The following is a 19,203-nucleotide window of genomic DNA, read 5'->3' as shown; positions in this document are numbered from 1 at the left end:
AAAAAAAGAGGGAAAAAAATGTTCATTTATCTATTTAGGAATTTAGAGACAATAACACAAAAGCACAAAATATTCTGAATCTAGTAGACGAAAAGTATATCTATACATTAGCCAAAACAGGATATGTACTATGTCCTTATAATAATATACATATAAATGGTGTGCAACTATATACATTTTTATTTGTAAAATGAAACCTAGCAAGTCTGTATAACAATGTTTATGTAAAATTTAAAGGACTGTAAATTCTGGTTACTGTAACCCAGAAACTGACACACATATTAGAGCCACCCTTATGTCCATCAGAATGATATCCATAACTCTTTATAAAAGTAGCTGGATTAACTCAAATCATTTTTTATACTTTGATATAAGGCAAGCCAGACAGTTTTATACTGTAGATGAGGAAAGATGTAAGGGATAGTGGTACTATTTCTGTTCATTAGTTTATTCAGTAATTTTGAGTTTTGATACACACTCTCAGGACTGAAGGAGAAAAGAGTCAACTAAAATGCCAACAATAATAAAAATCTTCTTTTTGAATACTAATATTTTCAAAACCAAGGTAGCAAGAGGACTTTTCTTTACCAACAAAAAACTTCTGTGAAATTTCATGCCTTAAGTAAGACTAGTTACTATAGCAACAGATGAGTCTGATGACAGAGAACAGATAATTCAGTAAGACTAGATTAACTTATTTATTTAAGAAGGCATCCAATTTTTCCTAGGCCTTAACAAAAGGTAATGGATTTGAATTATACTAGCATTTGGATGGAATTTGGATAGTCATTTAAAAACATTCTGAATATAAAGCTATTAAACTCAAGAAAATGCCATGAACCTACAGCAATAAAGCTATGATTAACCAATAATTATTAGTTTTCCTACATCTTAAAGGCCGAGGGAAGAAATCTGTAGCTTCATGTGAAGTCACCGATGGTGTCAGATCATCAGCAGAAGACTGCGTTTCTTCATCATCACCTGACAAGAGGTCTTTTGCAATTTCCTCCTACATGAGAAAAAAGGCAGGTTATGATTACAGGTGAGCAAATTTCATTAGAATTTTTACACCATCTCATATTCTGAACAAATTAAGAACTGTTGAAACCACTTAGGTTTTGAAAGGGGATTATATATTTTTCTGTAATCTTAGTCCTAGAATTATTCATAAATATGATCTCAATTGGAGCTTAGCTACATTTACCAACCACTATGTTTATCTCTAATTTTTGAAAACTTTGAACAATGATGCTCTTACTCTGCTTAATCTGTGGAAACATAGGAGGTATGCTTGAAGCAATAAACACATTTTTAAGATGTATTTTAATAAGAAACAATATCTAACACAAAACTTTGCCAAAAACCACCAAAAGATGATAAACTACTGGAAAAAAGAGTCCTGCACTACATATTAAAAAAAAACAAACAAACATGAAATATAGTAGTTATAATTATTCTTCAAGCTCATATGACATGACTTATATTGAGGTTTGAAATTTTCACAGACTACAGAAAAGTACCTAACAAATTCTGAGGTCCAATATCAATCTTTTTGGACGTTAAAAACCTGATGAATTCCTATCATTATTTTTAACTGTATTTAATTAAACATTTTACTATGTCACCATATATGACATTTTACTTCTTTATAAGCACAACATAAGTAATCTATACCTTTAAAAAAACACAGGATTATGAAGTAACCTTATTAATGGATAGAATATATATAAATGATGAACATATTGTTATAAGCTTCATTAATAAGGTAGAAATAACCCAAGAGACTCAGGATGCGAATTATCTTCATGATTCTCCTTCTTCCCTAGATAGATTACAATTCTTGTGCTCTGGTAAACTGAGAAGGGGGAGTGGTGTGCATGAGAGTTCAGCTTCTCTTTAGAATGTCCCTTGTGCACTAGGCAGTCAGTCTAGGTAGCATCTTACCTACTCCCAGGCAACTAGATCAAGAAAATTTCAGGCCAGTGGCTATAATGTTAGCTGGGCCTGCTCACAACACACCTAAGAGGGACCTGAATTTGAGAGAACATCAAAATCTCCCACTTCTGGGACTACAACACCATTGATTCAAAGTGAATATGATGGATATTAAACTGGCCCAAACTCCTCCAACTTGGTTAAAAGGAGTTCTATTCTAGAGGACATGTTAATTTAGGTATCAGTATACCTAATGTTTCTTCAGGATTGTAAATAAAAGGTGTATCTAAGTTTAGATACATAGTATCCATCATAATAAAGCCCAAAGCCACGGGTGAATTCACAAGCTCAGGTAGAATTATATAATTATTGCTTATAAATTATTTGTGACAAAAAAGAACCCCCCAAATCCACCAATCAACAAGTACCAGCTATGTTGCAGGCATTGTGCCAGGAGTTAAGAGATACAAAGACAAAGATGAAACAGTTCCTACCCTCAAGGAGCGTGTATTCTTAGTTCAGATGAAGTCATGGGCAAGAGAAAAACATGAAAAGCAGCACCAGAATGTAAGCTCCTTGGGGATCAGGGCAGTTTCACTTTTATAGCCTCAGCATCTAACTTAGCGCCTAGTGCCTGAACTGAACAACAGATCATATCCACATAAAAATAAAAGACATCCAAGAATCAAAGAGGATGCATTTTTTAAAAAAAGTTTAAATGATGATTAACATAATTAGTGCCGACTGACCTTGTCCAGAGTCATATCTGGTAATTCATCTGCAAGTTCACTTGGCGAGCTATTTGCACTGGAACCTGCTATTCCCGTAATTGTCGATTCATAGCCATAGAATGCCAGCAAATCTTCCAAAGGCATATTTCCTTCCTTGTCAAACAAAAATACAAACAACACATACATACTCTGCAAAGATGGCCTGTTATTGAATTACAAGTAAACAAAATATCTTTACTATTTAGCACATTCTAAAAAGCATAGAAAGAAACTAAGCTATTTAGAGGGTATCAAGAGAACAAAGTAGTTGAGGTGAAAACTTTACAACTTCAATAAAATTAGATTTTAGTTGCTGAGTTCAATATACTACTATTACAGAGAAGATCACAATACACTGAAAGTCCCCAAATAGTTGTTTTTTGGGCAGATACTTTTCATTTTCTATCTCAGTTCAAAGATGACTCTTGTTAAAGCTTCCACTGAACCAGGTGTTTTGGGTGCCACGAGTTCAGGCTGCTTCTGAATTTCTCCTAATTTCTTACTACAAGAGAGCATTCACTGGTCCTACGTTAAATGATAAGCCCCTATACACCTCCAGAAAAAAATGGAGCTTTTCTTCATCCATCCAATTAGAAAATGTGCAGCTGGGAATCGCTGCTGAAAGTTTACTAACGTATCTGGCCCTGGTTATTATATAACAATAATATTTTTCATGTTACTGACGTGAAGCTACAGTTGTCTGATACTGAATTCTCCTTGACTATTTTACAGTAGTTGACACAATTGACTCCACCCTCTTTCTTAAGTTTCTCTCTCTTTCTTTTCTCTTCCTACATCTCCTCCTACCTCTCTGAATGTTCCTTCTTGGTCTTCTCTGCTTGTTTCTCTTCTGTCATACTAGCAAGAAAATCCCTCAATGCTGTCCTTGGCCCTCTTCCATTCTCTCTTAACCATCTCAACTGCTTTCACAGCTTAAATTATTATTACCACACCATGTAGAAGACTCTTAAATATCTACACATCAGTTTTAACTTTCGCCCAGGATTCTATTCCCTCATTTCCAACTGCTTGCTGGACTCTCCACTTGTATGTGCCACTACACCTTAAACTCAACATGTTCAAAACTTAACTCATTATCTTCCTCCACAATCTTCCCTCTCCTAACTTCCATGTTTCTGTTGGGAGCACCACCATCCTCCCAGGCACTGAGGTTCAAAACCTTGAAGTCAACTGGAAAGAGGGAAAGAGTGAACTGGATATAAGGAGTTGCTGCAGACACTGAAACTATGTGAGGAAAGACTTGGTTGCAGAGATTCTCTGTGATGGAAAAAAATGCCTTCCAAAACATCTTCTCATATATGAGCTATGGAAGCAAGGCAGGAGACCACCTGGTTGACCAGACTCGAAGGATGAAGCTCATGGGAAGTCTGATGAGAAATGGAACTTTGGTCAGAATTGCACCACCCTGAAAGACAAAGGACTATGGGACCAAAAATCAAGGCAGCCAGATGTTAACCTACCACCAAGAGAGAAAAGACTGGGAAGCAGAGTTGTATTCTGTTACAAATGTGATAGAGATGGACATGTGCATGTTGGGTGTACTCAAAAAGCAATTCTCACCTATGGGTCCCAAATAACTACATATTTTCCAACATTTTAGATTCCAATGTATCAGACAATAAGCAAATACAGCTCTTAAACAACATTAATAGGTATGGTATAATGTCTATAGTCTTATGACTTGACATAAGACTTAAGTTCTGATCTAAATGTTGTCATGTGTTTGATTATATTTCAAATACTATTTATTATAAACATTCATTGATTACTGCATGCCATTTGTGACTGTACAATTTTACTGAGCTTCTATACGTTCATTTTTGAATCTTTTGACCAAAAATTATAATGTAATCAGCAGTATATATAACAGTCCATGCTTTAAAAACTCAAGCCTCATACAACACATAACCTTTCACATATACTTTGTTTCTGCAAACCTGTTTCTCCTTATGTCATCTTGCTGCTCTCGGCTGGACCTGCTTCCTGCCAGTCACATTTGACCTGTCCTTCTTCTCCCTAACCGTGCCATCCTTCCTCCCTCCAATCCCCATCTAATCAGTTTCTAAGTCCTGTTAATATTATATCTGCAATTATCTCTATGTCTCCTTCATTCTACCCACTGTACCAACATTCCACTTCAGGTTTTTGCTATTTCTTCCTCAACAGTGGTTAACAGAATTCTACAAACTTGTTCTGCCTTTGGAGGATCCTCCAAAGATCCTCTCCAGTGCAAACTTCACACTTATTCCAAAATCATTTTACTAATACAACGATCTGACCACATTACTACTATATGGCTCAAAAACTGTTAAGTGTCTCCTCACTGTCTCCTTCTCCTGCCATTCAAAGGCCCCCATCATCTAGTGACAAACTATTTCCCAGCCCTTCCAGGCTCACAGTGTAAACAACTGGCCTACTCACTGTTCCTCAGCCTCATGCTGTGCTCTCTGCCTCTTGTGTGTTTAGACAGTCTGTCTCCCAGGCTTGAGAAATGTCTCCTAGACTTTTCTGTCCCCAGGCCTAACTGAAGTGCTGCCTCTCCTTCGTGATGCCTCCCCAAAGCAATGATTGCCCCTTCCCTTCTCATCTCTTTCCTCACTCTCTATGCATCGTTTCCCCTAACCACTATCAGTTCTTTGTGTCTCCCCTCCCTGCCAGATCTTCAGCTTCCTGAAGAAGCTTTATCTTCTTGGTAACTTTAATGCTGAGCCCTAGACTAGGAGGTGCTTAGCCAACACTTGAACTGGAATGAACTGACTATGATCATTTAAAATGACAGCATTTCAGCAGAGAAAACAGAAGTCACTTGTTGGAGGTCATAAAATCAGCTCTGATTCTGACACTGTCAATCTCAGAGCACTAAGTCATAGTCTTCTATGTATAAATTACACACATGTTTATATATGTATATATGTATGTTTACATATACATATATGTACATTTATGTATATATATACAAACCGTCATGTTTTACTATAAAAAGAAATGATTTAGAAACTATTATCTTATTGTAGATTGTTTTATTAGAGTTTAAGAGCATATCAACTGAACTTATATTTGTTACATTCCCTTCATAACTACTTTAATTCAAACCTATAGACAGGGGGGTCCATGGGTTAGGAAAGATAATAGTAAAAAAACTATCACTTTGGAGTCAAAGGACCTGGTTCTAAATCTTGTGGTTGCTGCTTATGCCTGTGTGACCCTGGGCAAGTCACTTCCTCACTGACTTTTAGTTCCCTCATCTGCAAATTGAGGAGGATGGACTAGGTGGCCTCTAAGGTCCCTTCCAGTTCTACACTGACAATCCTCTGCTAACTAATTTATCTGTAATTTTTGGCAATCCATATTACCAAATTCCAAACAAATGTTACCCACCTCATTTAAGAGCTTACATACTTTTGTGTATCAAAACCTATTATTTGATTTTGAAAAGCTGATTTATTGCCTTATGCACATGTGTATGTACAGATCTAAAGAATAGAGTCCATTTTAAGAATTATGATGCAATCTGAAAGGAGAAATGATTTCAAACTAGAAAACATATCAAAATCATCCGGAGTGGACCATTGCAAAAATGTAAACACAGTCTTGTGCTCTTAACTTGTTAAGTATTACAGAAGTCAGCGGTAGGAAAGCTACTTTAAACTGACCAATTGTCAGAGTGCTCCATATATAAATTTTACAAAACAGTCTAGAGTTGAAGCAATTAGGTACTTAAAAACTGAATGAGTTTATCCACAATGAAATCAGTAGCAGAACCAAACATTGTTAATACAGCGTCCTTTTTCAGGGACTCAAATGCCTTTTAGGAGGTATTTTATTAACTCTAATTTAACTCTGTGTTCCATTTCCTAATTTTATATATTACTGATTTTCACTGACTTTAAAAGTCTTGAAGAATTTTTCTTCAATAGATCTGTGTCTGCTGGAATTCAACAGTGGTAAGTACAGATTTTAAAAAGTGAAAACCTCCCCTAAAGACTTAATGGTAGAAATTAAAAAACATTTTAAATTCATGCTTAAAATGAAAGTTATCAAAAGAAAGAGACAACATTGAAGCAACACATATTAGTTTAGTTAGTTTAAACTCCTTTCTCACCAAACCTTCACAAGAGCCATTAAGAGGTTTAATGTTAGCCCTCCTGATAAGACAACTTCTTTCTGACTTCCTATTATCTACCAGAGACACTAAAAATGATGCTTCGATCAAAAAAAATGACAAGTAGTAATTGCAAGTCCACGAATGATCAAAAATGTATTAAACTTGTTACTGTTACAAAAATGTTCATGTTACAAAATAGAGTAAGGACAAACTCATACAAGTGTCATGTCTCTAGAGCCAATGAACAAAGTACAAATATGCTGCTTTCCTGTCATTTTTATGCCTCTATTTTTACTACTCTATTTCTCCCACTGAAGTCCTATTGCAGTGTCTCATCATGGCTTGAAGGTGCCTAACACAGCTTAAGTTCTGGAAGGTCCAGCCTAAGGTAGAAGGGGTGGGGGGATGAAAGGGTGGGAGAAGAAGGCATTACCTATTGGCCTGCTGAATGGCTATTATCTGTTGTCAGAGGACTAGTCTACCTAAATTCAAAACGTTACCAGACTAGCAGCAAGGTGATTTTTGTTTTTAATCCACAGCAACTCTAAAGACCATCTAGTTAGTTATAAAGACACTACAATCTGTGTTAATGGAAGTAGTACCCACACCAGGGAAATGAAAGATTCTTGGATTATCTGATTATCTTTATTTAATATTGTGGATAAAAACCCACGATTCTTTATAAAATAATCAAATATCCTTAAAAAATACCTGAGTTTGAGTCCTGCTGATGTGGCACTGTGTGTTTACCTTAGCTCCAGCCAATAAATCTTTCTATCTGCTTTCTGCTACCACCAATTTCCAGTAGAGAGATGGAAATAAGAAAATGAGGGTAAAGCTTTAAAATGCTTGTTAAAGGTCAGAAGCAGAACCAATTGGGCATAGAAAGATAAGGATCTCTTTGGGTTTGCAGTTGGGGTTTTTTGATCTACAAAGCTCACGATGCATATCAACAAAGAGTAGATAATTTATTAGTGGGAATTTCCAAATAAAATGAAAGTCATGGCGATCACATCATATTTTGCTCTGTGAATAGGTAAATGAAAACAGGGCACTTAGACTGAGCACTATTTGAGGATAGAGATTATGTTTCATAGCTCTTTGGATCTCCAGCCTAGCACGTACTGAGAACTTAATAAATGCTTGATATTGGTGATAATCTTTTTCCTTTAACTCTTTAAATATTTTTTAATTTTATAAAAAGTTAAACCAGTTAAAGTGGACTCTTCAGAAAAAAAGATCTCCCCCCTTCCCACCTAGGAATATGAAATAAGATGATGTGGGAACTTACGACACCAACAGAGAGCCAATAAAGCACCCCAGATAGAGTTTGAGATGTTTTCTGATGCTCAGAGAGGTAAAAAGTTAAGTTGCTCATAGACAGAGAGGGGATTTAAACTTCAGTCTTCCTGACTCCAAGTTCTGTGAATTATCCACTACCTCATGGCACATAATCTATAGGAAGATGGTCAAACTGGTTAAAAAAATTGTGGGCTTCTACATTGTGGTTATTAACCACCTTTCTTAATTAAGTATTCCAAAATCTTATATCAACTTACACATAAGTTTTTAGGTGAAAAGAAACAGCCCTCCCCTCAAATTCCAACATAATCCTCTAAAGAAAAGATGCATGATAATAAATTAATATAACACTGAAAAATGAGAATGAGTCATTGTTAAAAAAAAAAAACACTCAAAGTCGCAGAAAAGAATTCCCATCAAATTTCATACTATTTTGAGATTTAAAACTCAAATGTAAGAAATTTGCCTCCATTCTCTTCTGTCTGGGAGGAACGCACTGTCCTAAAGGACACACACAAGTACAAAGATCACAAGTCAAACTTTCAAATTTGGGAGAGTACTGCCTGACTGAACATGTGAAGGGGAAATTTACATTTTCACTTCTTCTCTCTCCAACCTCCGTCCCTTACTCATCAGGGAAAGTATGCTGCTTTCTAATTCTTGAATTTTATGTCAATGTTAAACTGCTACCCTGGTGGTGTAACTTTTCAACTCTATGCTAAAGCTCTGCCACTATGGGTCAGACCTACCTAATAAAGCTGGCTCACAAACTCACCCGCACTTAAAGGTAGAAAGGACATACTTTTGAACATGGAGAGAAGCTAGTCTGGGCAAAGTCCAAACCGGAATTTCAGTAAAGAGGTTCAACAGGCAGCCGAACATTTGCTTTTGTCAACTTCATCACCAAATAAAATTTTGTGGTCACTCTATCCATCATCTCCCAGTAAATAGGGGATAATTTTCTTCTTCTCATGTCAGAGAATTTCCTAATAGTTACCTCCCTAAATTTCCAATTTGTTTTGCTTTCATGGGAAATAAGCAAAGAGTACACATTTTTTAATATCTGCTCAAACTTCAGATGGACAATAAAATATAGAAACTAAACACATCTAACTGCATCTGTGTAGGACAGAAAAAGGAAGAGATGAAGACTCAACAGCACCAGACAGAATCTGAGGTTCTGGTCTCCGCCCAGAGACGATCTCAGACACGTTAGGAGCCCTTTATGTTTCTCTACCTGTGACAGGAGGGTAATATAGCTGCCTTCTCAGGCTACAGGGCTGTCTGGAGGATATAAAGTCCTTTGAATTCTCCAGGAGAAAGATATTATATGAATCCTGGGTATTATCATTACCAAAGGAAGGGTTACTAAGAAAACAACCTTCACTCTAGTCTGAATAGAAATACACAAATAAGGAGGCTAGTTTTAGACAGATGGACTTTATGTGATCAATACAGCATTCAAGTTTTAATAATTATTAGACATTTAAACATGACACTGAGATACAAAAAAGCAGATGACAACCAAGTGTTTACAATCAGAAGGAAAAACTAAATTATAGTTCTACCTTCTCTCATCTCATCCTCATAATATACATATACACTCAAATATACTAAGATGTATTAAATAAAAAAGTGAAATAAAATGGAATTTTGAAAAAGACAATATCCTTTGCATATAGATCCTCTTTAACCAAGGTGAAGTTACCTTCTAGAAAATGAGCGTATTCCCTATCCATTTATCCATTTACACATTTTTCTCTTATTTAGACATATGTGTAAAGAGTATATAACATATGTAATTCAGTTCTTTATTGAACACCACTCATTTTTAATACTTGATAAAACATTTTCAGTGATGTGGCTAGGCCCCCGAAGCTAGCACACTAGGAATACCTCTCTAATCTAGTTCTATTTCATATGCATATTTAAAAGTTTCTTTTTATGGCAAATATCTATTGATTTTGAAAGAGATATGAAAAATAGGGTATCTGACTATGTTTGATTTTTAAAAGATGATTTTAGACTGACTAACATTTAAAAGTGAAATACAATGTATCCTTTTTAAATATTTTAGAAGTATTCCCTTTTTGGCATAAATTCAGGACTAATCTGGCAAGGCAGTGTGGTCTTCTTGAAAGAATGTTGGGCTGGGATTCAAGGGACCTACATTCTAATTTGATCTGCAAATAACTAATTTATGACTTTAGAATAAGTCACTATATGACTGCGTCTTGGTTTCTCCAACTGTAAAATGGTTATAATAGTAGTCACCACACTTACCTCACAAAGGCAGTGTGAGAATAAAATGAATTAACAGAGTAGAAATGATTAACTGTGCTCTAAAAATGTAAAATGCTACAACAGAACGTGAGGCTATTGGAATATGTTCAACCGTTGGGCAAAAATCCTTCATATCTCTCTATGTGAAGGTTTGTTAACATTTTTAACCTTGATATGTTGAACAGTACCATAAGATAATCTTTCCTACCTTTTCTAAATCTTCTATTTCAGAACTGAAGTTTTTGCCCTCATCCATCATTTCTTCTTCTTCAAGAGTTCTTTCGTCATCATAGTCATGTACCAACATTTCAGCAGTGGGGTCAAAATCATGATCCTCAGAAGACAAAGACCCAACTATAATAAAAATAATCCAAATCACTTGACATATCCACAAAATACAAAGTAAAATTGTGTTTGTTAAACTATAAGTCTATGTGTTTCATTTGTTTGTAGCCTATATGATCAAGCATATTAACTTAAGATTCCATCAGTACTACTTAAGCCTTACCACCTAAAGAAAAGGCATGCCACATCTTCAGCTTCTATAAAGAAGCTACTTTAGACATGGTTCACAAGCATGATGGTGCAGAGGCCCGAAACAACACTTGACTCTAAGAGTGGATGGCTGACACGCACTTTACTATCTGTGTGACCTTAGGCAAGCCATTTAAACTTTTGGGAACTTGGCTTCCTCTTTTGTGTCACGAGAAGGTTGGACTCCTTGGCTTCTAAGGGCCCCTTAAGCCAGTTCTAGAGCAGGCCTCAGCCAAAGGAGTTCCTCAGCATTTCCCCTACATTTCTCTCAGGCCACCAGCACCTAAGCAGCTCAGGTTGCTCGAGACTTAAGGATCCAGGTAGCACCAATAGGGGATTTTCTTTTTGAAAAGAAGTCAACCTTACTTAAAAGTCTGAATAAAAGCAAAATCACAACACAGCCCACAGGCAAAAAGAGATTTAGTCTTTTTAGCCTACAGATTCTAAGTTTCAAGAGGGCAGAAGTTGAGTCCCAAGTATCTCTGCATCTTCCCACATTTCTTTGTATTCAAAATAGGTGTTTAACAGAAGAACCAAGACACAACATTAAAATCCACTGCCTTTTCAAAGGTGATTTAATTCATACAGTAGGAAAATATTTCTCAAATATGGAAAAAAATTTCTTAAAACTTGGTTAGTTCTGGGCTATCTGTGTACATTTTCTTTAAAACAGCTATTGCCAAAGCAACTCTTTCTTTGAAAGGGTTGTCACTTTTTCATTTTTGTAAAGCCCCATTGTTATGGTAAAATAAAATTGCTATTATAAATCTTATTTTGTATCATATCTTAAAGTTAAAAGATAAAAAATTTTAAAGTTCTTAAGGATTATTTGGAGGAAAGACATGTTATTAAAACATTTTCACGTAAATTATTGTATTCTTCAGCTCTCACAGGTTTGCTCGTATCTCTTTCTATGTCAAAATTAAATTCAATAGCATTCTTCAACAAGAAAACAGAACAGAAGAAAATAAAACGTGACAAAATCTCAGGAGTCTTACATTACGAAATTTAAGAAAAAATGGCTTTCTTTCATTTGTCTCACACTGGTATTTCATTCAACTAGACCAAATATTTTTCACTACTGAAAAATCCCAGAACCATTTCAGTGCTTCTTCTGATTTCACAATACCTCAACCAACATTCCTAAAAGTTAATACAACTGCTATAGAATGTAATTTCAGTATATTTCTGTAATGACAAACTAAAAAAAGCTGCCTGATAAGATAGATGGCTATACCTAACAGAACACTAAAGTTTTGGGAATCATAAAGTGACTATTTTTTTTTCCAGAGAGAAGTATGAATTTGAAAAGCTCTAAGCCAAAATATATGCCACTAACTTTTGTTTTTTGAGTAACTCTTGGGGTGCTCTCCCATATTCCAGAGTTCTGAGGTTTAATTACATTGTATCCTCCCAACCAGACTGCACGGTACTTTAAGGGCATAGATTCTATATGTCCTTTTAATTGCAAAAATTATATGATACTATGATCCTAAAATTCTCTGGTAGTCCCGCAACCTGACACAATGTGCCTGTAATATATATTAGTTCATTAATTTAAAGCAAGATGTATCCTATTAGGGTACCAGGGCAATGACTTGTCATCAATTTCACTTTTTTTTTTCACTTAGGTGTACCTATACAACTGCAGAGAGCTGAGTAAAAAAAACCCTAAAACTTCAACATCATCAAAGCTGGCTGAAATTATGACAGTAGTCTTAGTTTTGCTTTCTTTGCCTGAATACAAATTATCACAAAGAAATGTATAAAGCACAGACTGGAATAGTAATGTTTTAATTGACAATTAGAATAAAAAAAACACTTATAAGAAAAATCTGTCAACCTGGAACATTTTGCTCTTCAATAAATAACTTTTGTAGGCTCATGAAATGATGTTCTCAGTTTAGATATCTTAAAAAAAATTTAGACAATCTAGTATTCTGCCTCAATTCCACACGAATAGGAATGTACTGAGTGCTGTTGCTTTGTTTTTATCAATTAATGCTAAAAAATTTAGTCAATAAGAAGGAATTACCCTCTGCTGGATTAAGTTTTTAAAAACATTTTCCAGAATATATTCTAGTTAACAATTATTTTCAAATTTCTTGATAGCACACTAAAACGGACTTAAGAGTAAAGATATCGACTCTACTAACCTCAAATATTAAGTAATTTGGAGATAAATTATTTAAGGCTACTTAACGAAATTTGTTTAAAGGAAATGATACTCAGTGAAATGATGACATTTTCTAATTCTGAGAGCATTTTGGAGTCACCTCTCCTGTTTCCTCTTAATTATTCTTTTATTATTAGACTTTTCCTTTGTGAAGACAGTCATAAACAGAACTGGAAGGGCCTTTAGAGATCTTCTAAGCTAACCTTCTCATTTTCTTGATGATAATTAAGACAACAGCCAACTTGGGTTTCCAATACAAAATCTTCAAAAAACTTTCATCTATGTAAGAGTCAAAATAAACTGGGGTGGTGGGGGGCAGTATGATGCTCCCCAATCCAGAAAGAACAAGTAGCTGTCAACATTTAAGCAGGGAGTCCGTCCCTTTCAAAATCTCGAAGTCGAATCTGAAATTAACAAACAGACTGAACAGTATCCCAAGAAAACTTTCTAAAGGGACGTTTTCCAAACCTGCCCCAAATCTGACGGCTAAGAGTCAAGACACACACTATTTAAAAAGCAAACATTCATTTGTGTTACCTATACGCTTAACTTCTGTGGAACTAAAGGTGAATTTTCCCAACTGGTCCCGTTAAAAAAAGTCATATGAGAAACACTAGGACTGTTTTGTTCCTCGAACAATTAACGCATAGGATACAAAAGAAAACGGAGGGAGCGCTGGGAGCATCTAGAGCTTGCAGGTGGGGGGGAAGCCTCGGGCCAGAGCTTCTCCGAGCCCCGTTACCACTCGCCGCCCGCTGGGACCACGGAAGGGGGAAGGAAACGGGACAAACCTGGGCTCGAACTTCCAAAGGAAGCCTGGAGAGGAGAGAGAAGAAGAAGAAGAAGAGAAGCGGGGTTAGGGCGGCCCGGCCGGGGGGCGGACGGCGCCGAGCCCCGAGAGGAGCGGCGCGGCGGGCTCCAGGACGGCCGGGAGGCGGGGCCGGCGACAGTCCCGCACCGGAGCCGCAGCCCGGCCCCGCCGTCCCGTCCCGGTCCGCTCCCCCCCGGCCTCCTCTTCCTCCCCAAATCCCCCGCACCCCAGACTCGCCGCAGGCCCGGAGGGAGGAAGGAGCCCGGCGCGAACCGGCAACTTCCAGCCGCCCTTTTCGCTCAGGAAGTTACTAAGCTTCGGAGAAGCGAAACCGGCGCAAAGGGCTGGTAGCGCCGCCGCTCCCCCGCCGTCCCCGCCCGGGCATCCCCGCCTCCGCCCCCACCCCCCGGCCCCGCCGCCGCGGCGGGAGCGAGCGGGCCTCCGACCCCCCATTGTAACGACGCCACACCTCTCCCCGGCCCTCCCGGCCCGGCCCCGCCGCTCTCCCTCCAGCCAGCCTCCGGGCGGGCGCGGGAGGCCGGGCCCGGGGCGCAGCCTCTCCCGTCCCCCCGGAGCGTCTCCGTCCCGGCCCCGGGGATGCAGCTGCTCCCGCTCTCTGCCCCGATTCCGTCCCGGGGATGCTGCTGCTCGCTTCCCCCGGGCTGCCCGAGGGGGAGCGCGGTTCCTAGCCCGACCCCTTCCCGGCCTGCGAGCCCTCCCGCCCGCCGCCCGCCCCTCCCTCCGTCGGCCCGTCCCGCTCCGCTCCCCCCACTCCGTGGCCGCACAAGTCCGCTCCCCCTCCCGGGCCTGCGGGCGAGCCCCGGACGGGGCTGGGGGGGCTGCCCTCTCCATCGCCAACTCCGCGCAGGGACAGCTCCGTCCCCTCGCCTGGGGCCATCATCCCGGGGGAGCCTGGAGGCGGGCCCCCCCCACCAGCCCCCCGTCCAAACGCTTCAAAGTGGGCCGGAGAGCTGGGGGTGCAGCTCGGGGTGCGGGACAAAGTGAGGGAGGGTCCCAACCTGCTCCCCCGGGGCGCCCTCCGACCCCAGGTTCCCCTAGCTCCGCCGGCACGTCTCCCGCAGAAGAAGGGGCGCATCCCGCCGCTCGGAGGAAAGTGCCGTCCCAAGCCCCAGGGCTGTGCAGCCCCAGCTCTGGGCCAGAGGTTCCCCCCGCGCCTGCTCGCTCCGAGGGCTGAGGGGGCAGCCTCGGCTCCCTTCGCCCCCCCAGCCCCGCAGCGGTGGCCGTGGCGCAGCCCGCAGCCCGCCGTGCAATCCTGCCCCGGGAGGCTGGGGGGGGGGGGGGGTCGAAGGAGGCTCCGCCGGTTTCCACCCACCCACCTCCAGCCCAGATCAGGGAGCGGGTACCGCCAGTACCCCGCGTCACCCCTGGCGGGCGGGATCCCCGGGGCCGGGCTCTGCGACCATCCCGGGGTCGAGCCTGGCCCCAGCCAGGCGCCTCGGTCCACTCTCCATCCCCCGACCGGGCTGGGGCCGGCGCCGAGCCGGAGCGGCCGCAGCCGCCGCCGTCGCCGCGGCCTAGTCCCGGAGGAGCCCGAGCCCGCTCCCGCCCCCCCAGCCAGCCCCGCCACCGGCCCGGCAGCCTCCCGGAGGGCTCCGGCGCCGACCCCCCGGCCCAAGGGGAGGCCGCGGAGGGCGGCCAGGGTCCCTCGGGCCGGCCGGGCAGCTTCCCGAGCCCGGCGGGCGCCCGGTCCAGCCCCGCCGCTCCTGCCCGGTTTCCCTGCTCACCTCCGCCATATTGGTACCTTTAGGGCGAACGAGCAGCGCTGCGCCCAGTCCCCGGATGGGGCCGCTGAGCCAATCGCAGCCGCCGCCGCCGCGGTCGGCCCGGCGCACCCGCCCGGCGGCGGAGGCGGCTCGGCCCCCATAGGGCAGGGAGCGGGGCAGGGCGACACCCCCAGCCCGGCCGAGCACACCCACCCCGCCCCAGTCGCCCCCTCCTGCCCCGCAGAGCCCCCAGCCCCCTGCCGCCCCGCCGGGCCCGGCCGGGCCCCCCACTCACCGGCCCGGGCTCCGGGCTCCGGCAAAGTTCCCGCAGCCTCGTTGGGGGGACGCGAGTGGCCACACGGACGGTCCCGGGAGGTCCCGGGGGTGCAGGAGCCGAGGGTCGAGGCGCGGGGCGCACGCAAGCACGGCCAGGCCGCCGCAGCCCCCGGGGCGCTGGAGGGACCGCGCCGGGGACCGCTCCGGGGACGGCTCCGGGGACCGCAGAGGCTCCCCACCCAGATCCCTCCAGGCGGTCGTCGGGGTCTGTGGGCTCGGAGCGGGCGAGACAGTTCCTGCTCCGGGGGAGGAGACTTGGGACTGCGCGGCCCCGGGCGTGGGGGGATGGGGGAGGAGAAGACTGCCCAGGAGAGACCCCTCTAGGCGGGGAGGCGGGGCGGACTGACGGACCCTCCGGAGCCCCAGAGCCGGGGCAGGGGGAGAAGGAGGAGAGAGACCCCGGGAGCCGGGGCTTCCGAGGGTGAGAGGACGGACTGACAGGCAGACGGACAGACCCGGAGCAGTTCCAAGTGCCTTTGGCCGGGACGGGCAGGGGGGGCTGGAGAGCCCTAGAGGAGCTGGAAAGGCAGGACAGGATGGCCACTGGCTGTGGCAGAGCAGGGTGGACACGGGCTGATGCCAGACAGGCGGACAGGAAGGGGGCAGTGCCAAGGAGGGGAATGAGCAGAGGAGCAGGGAGAAGGGATGCCCATACTAGACCTATGCCAACGTACAAGTTTGGAGAGAACGATGCTGGCATAGTTTCAGAGAAGGAGAGAAAGGTTGGTAATATGGTGAAAGCAGAAAGATGCAGCTAGGAGTTAAGTATGATAGGGCTAGCCAGGCACCAGTACTTTAGGGGGTGAGACAGTCAGGGGAACTGAAAAGACCCGTTGAGAAGGTGAGGATACCTTAGGCATCCAGATGGAAGCACATTGCTGGAGATGGGGCATGTTAGTTATAAAACTTAACCTGTACATTTGGCACAGGGGTGGGAGTAAAGGGGGAGAGGTGAGAGAAAAAAGAGAGAAGCTACAAGGACCTATTGATCCGGAAAACTGCCTAGCCCTCCTAGACCGTGGAAATTTCCCTGTTCCTTGTGGAGGTAGCCTAGCCCTAGGCACGGAGGATGAATCGGGCAACTTGGAAAGTTATCTATACCAAGAGACTTACACTAAGTCAGGCGTGCTAAGAGACTTCTTTCCTGTTCCTCTATCCTGCTCCCCTCTCCTCCCCGCCAGGAATAGTAATTCTGGCCAGGCAAAGATCCAAATCACTTGGTATGGAAGGACTTAGAGCTGCAAAGAGACTTCAGAAGCTCTCCAATACAACCTCTTCATTTCACTGTTGGGGAAACTGAGATTTAGGAAGGTTAAGGGATTTGCCCACGGTTGCACTTTGGCAGAGCTGAGAGACACAAAGTCATCCTGAAAAAGGAACTGGGAAAATTATTATTTTCAGACAGGAGTAAAAGAAATGAGGCATATTAGGATGGCATCAGGAAAGGGTGAAAATCAGATAGCTCTGGGGAGCCATATAGACTGGTGACCTCCTGGGAAGTCAGAGGCAACTCTGGGAACCTAGGGAAGGAAGTGCTCATACGTTAAATCCTTCTGGAAAAAAAAAGATCAGGCTTCTAGGTGTTAGAGCTGAGATTATCTTCATCATCTCACTAAGTAAATCTCTAGAGGTGAAACCTTTCTTTTAGTTCAAAGGTGGAATTTACACTCAACATCAAAGTACTAGCAGCCTCACAAAGGGAACCCTTTCGCTCCAGGATATGTGTTGAAGATGTCTTTGACACTGACAAAAGTTTTACCTGAGGGCTTGAAATTTATTACCTACATTTATATGGCACTTTAAGATTTACAAAATGTTTTTCTTCCAATTACCTCATGAAATAAGTAATATAAATATGTTGCACTCCTTAATACAGACAAGGAAACTGAGGCTTAGAGGCCATCTGACTTGCCCAAAGTCATATAGCTATTGAGTGTCAAGAACTTGGACTCACATGAAGACCTTCTGAGTCCAAGTCCAGTGTTCTCTCTGCTACACTGTGCTGGCTAGTCTTTGCAACTCATGCCATGGGTGGAAGCTATTTATTTATGGAAATTTTAAGGAAAATTACTCTGGCCATTTCAAAACACCATAAACATGTGGAAAAATACACTTTCCCTGCTGTAAAAGATATCTTGCGACCTTTTGTCCAGTCAAATAACTCAAAAACAGCTGAACTTTGAAACTCTAGTCTTGATACATACAACATGTGCAATCCTCAATGAGGCATTCAAGCTTTTCAAAGTGAAAAAAAAGTTTGAAATTAAATGCAAGGGATTAGCTTTAGAAAATGTGGCAGGCATTGGGCACGAACCCTGGACAATGCCATTAAAAGTTTACTTGGGGAAGCATGCCCATGCAGAGAGAACCCTGAGGTTCAAAGTAGGATTGCAGTTTTATCACTCTAGGGCTGAAAGGGAGTGAAGAAAATATCCTCAGCAATCTGGCTTACAATTTTCACAAGGAAAAAATGTTTCCTTCCTACAAAAACTTTGTCAACTCAAAATCTGAATAAGCTTTAGGATTTGCTTCAGCCACTTTGGCCATGTTTAAGAAATGCATAAAATCTTGGCTATATGAAGAATGGCTGGCATTGATAGGGCACTATTAGGATCCTCACAACAGCCTTGTGAGGCAGCTGATATTAACCCCATTTTACAGATGAGCCTCTCTGAGGCTCAGGCTAAGTGACTTATCCAGAGTTATGAAGCTAGATATACTTGGTATATCTCTGCTAATTCTTTTTACTAGGTTGTAAAAGAATTAGTATACTCATTTATGATTTTGACCGCTTATCTTGCTGTCCATTACTATGCATATCTTGATATATATTTGCTGGGTGTTGCATAAATGTTCAGAGGAAGCTAAATTAAGAGATATCAGTTGGTATAAAGGTGGGGGGCAGGGGGAAGATACTTTTTGACTTCTTGTTCACTGTAGCTATCACAGGGTCATAAATGAGAGTAAGAAGAGTCATCAGAAATCACCCTGTCCATTTCTCTCATTTTATAGATGAGGAAACTGGGGGACTAAGAGGCTAAGTGATTACCCAGGATGACATGGCAGTAAGTAGTTCAGATGGGATTATTGAAGACAGAAACCTTTCACTATCTAGTCTTGCGCAACAGATTCCTTTTCTGATTAAACTGCATGAAGTCTGGGAGGAGAAAGAATAGTTTTACATCTCTTCTTAAGAGCAAGATTTC

The 19,203-nt window shown here is 42.2% G+C and overlaps 1 protein-coding gene across 2 annotated transcripts in view; it reads right to left on the bottom strand.

Annotated features, from left to right (window-relative positions):
• The window catches only part of MIER3 (MIER family member 3), a 28,781-nt gene extending 12,069 nt beyond the window's left edge, over positions 1–16,712 (bottom strand). Inside the window, exons 1-5 of one of the 2 annotated variants that reach the window (XM_072605586.1) lie at positions 15,957–16,712; positions 13,918–13,942; positions 10,625–10,770; positions 2,685–2,819; positions 889–1,009 (exon numbers count right to left, since the gene is read on the bottom strand). In XM_072605586.1, coding sequence (XP_072461687.1) covers positions 889–1,009; positions 2,685–2,819; positions 10,625–10,770; positions 13,918–13,942; positions 15,957–16,697 — 1,168 coding nt within the window. In that variant the 5' untranslated portion in view covers positions 16,698–16,712. Of the gene's footprint in view, positions 1–888; positions 1,010–2,684; positions 2,820–10,624; positions 10,771–13,917; positions 13,943–15,682; positions 15,774–15,956 lie in introns of those variants that run through there. The other variant, XM_072605587.1, reaches the window with a different exon arrangement.
• Between the last annotated feature and the right edge of the window lie 2,491 nt (positions 16,713–19,203).

The sequence above is a fragment of the Notamacropus eugenii genome, chromosome 4, assembly GCF_028372415.1.
Source record: "Notamacropus eugenii isolate mMacEug1 chromosome 4, mMacEug1.pri_v2, whole genome shotgun sequence".
Taxonomy (NCBI): domain Eukaryota; kingdom Metazoa; phylum Chordata; class Mammalia; order Diprotodontia; family Macropodidae; genus Notamacropus; species Notamacropus eugenii.
The sequence above is the reverse complement of the archived record's forward strand: the minus strand, read 5'-3'. Positions and strand labels throughout refer to the sequence as shown.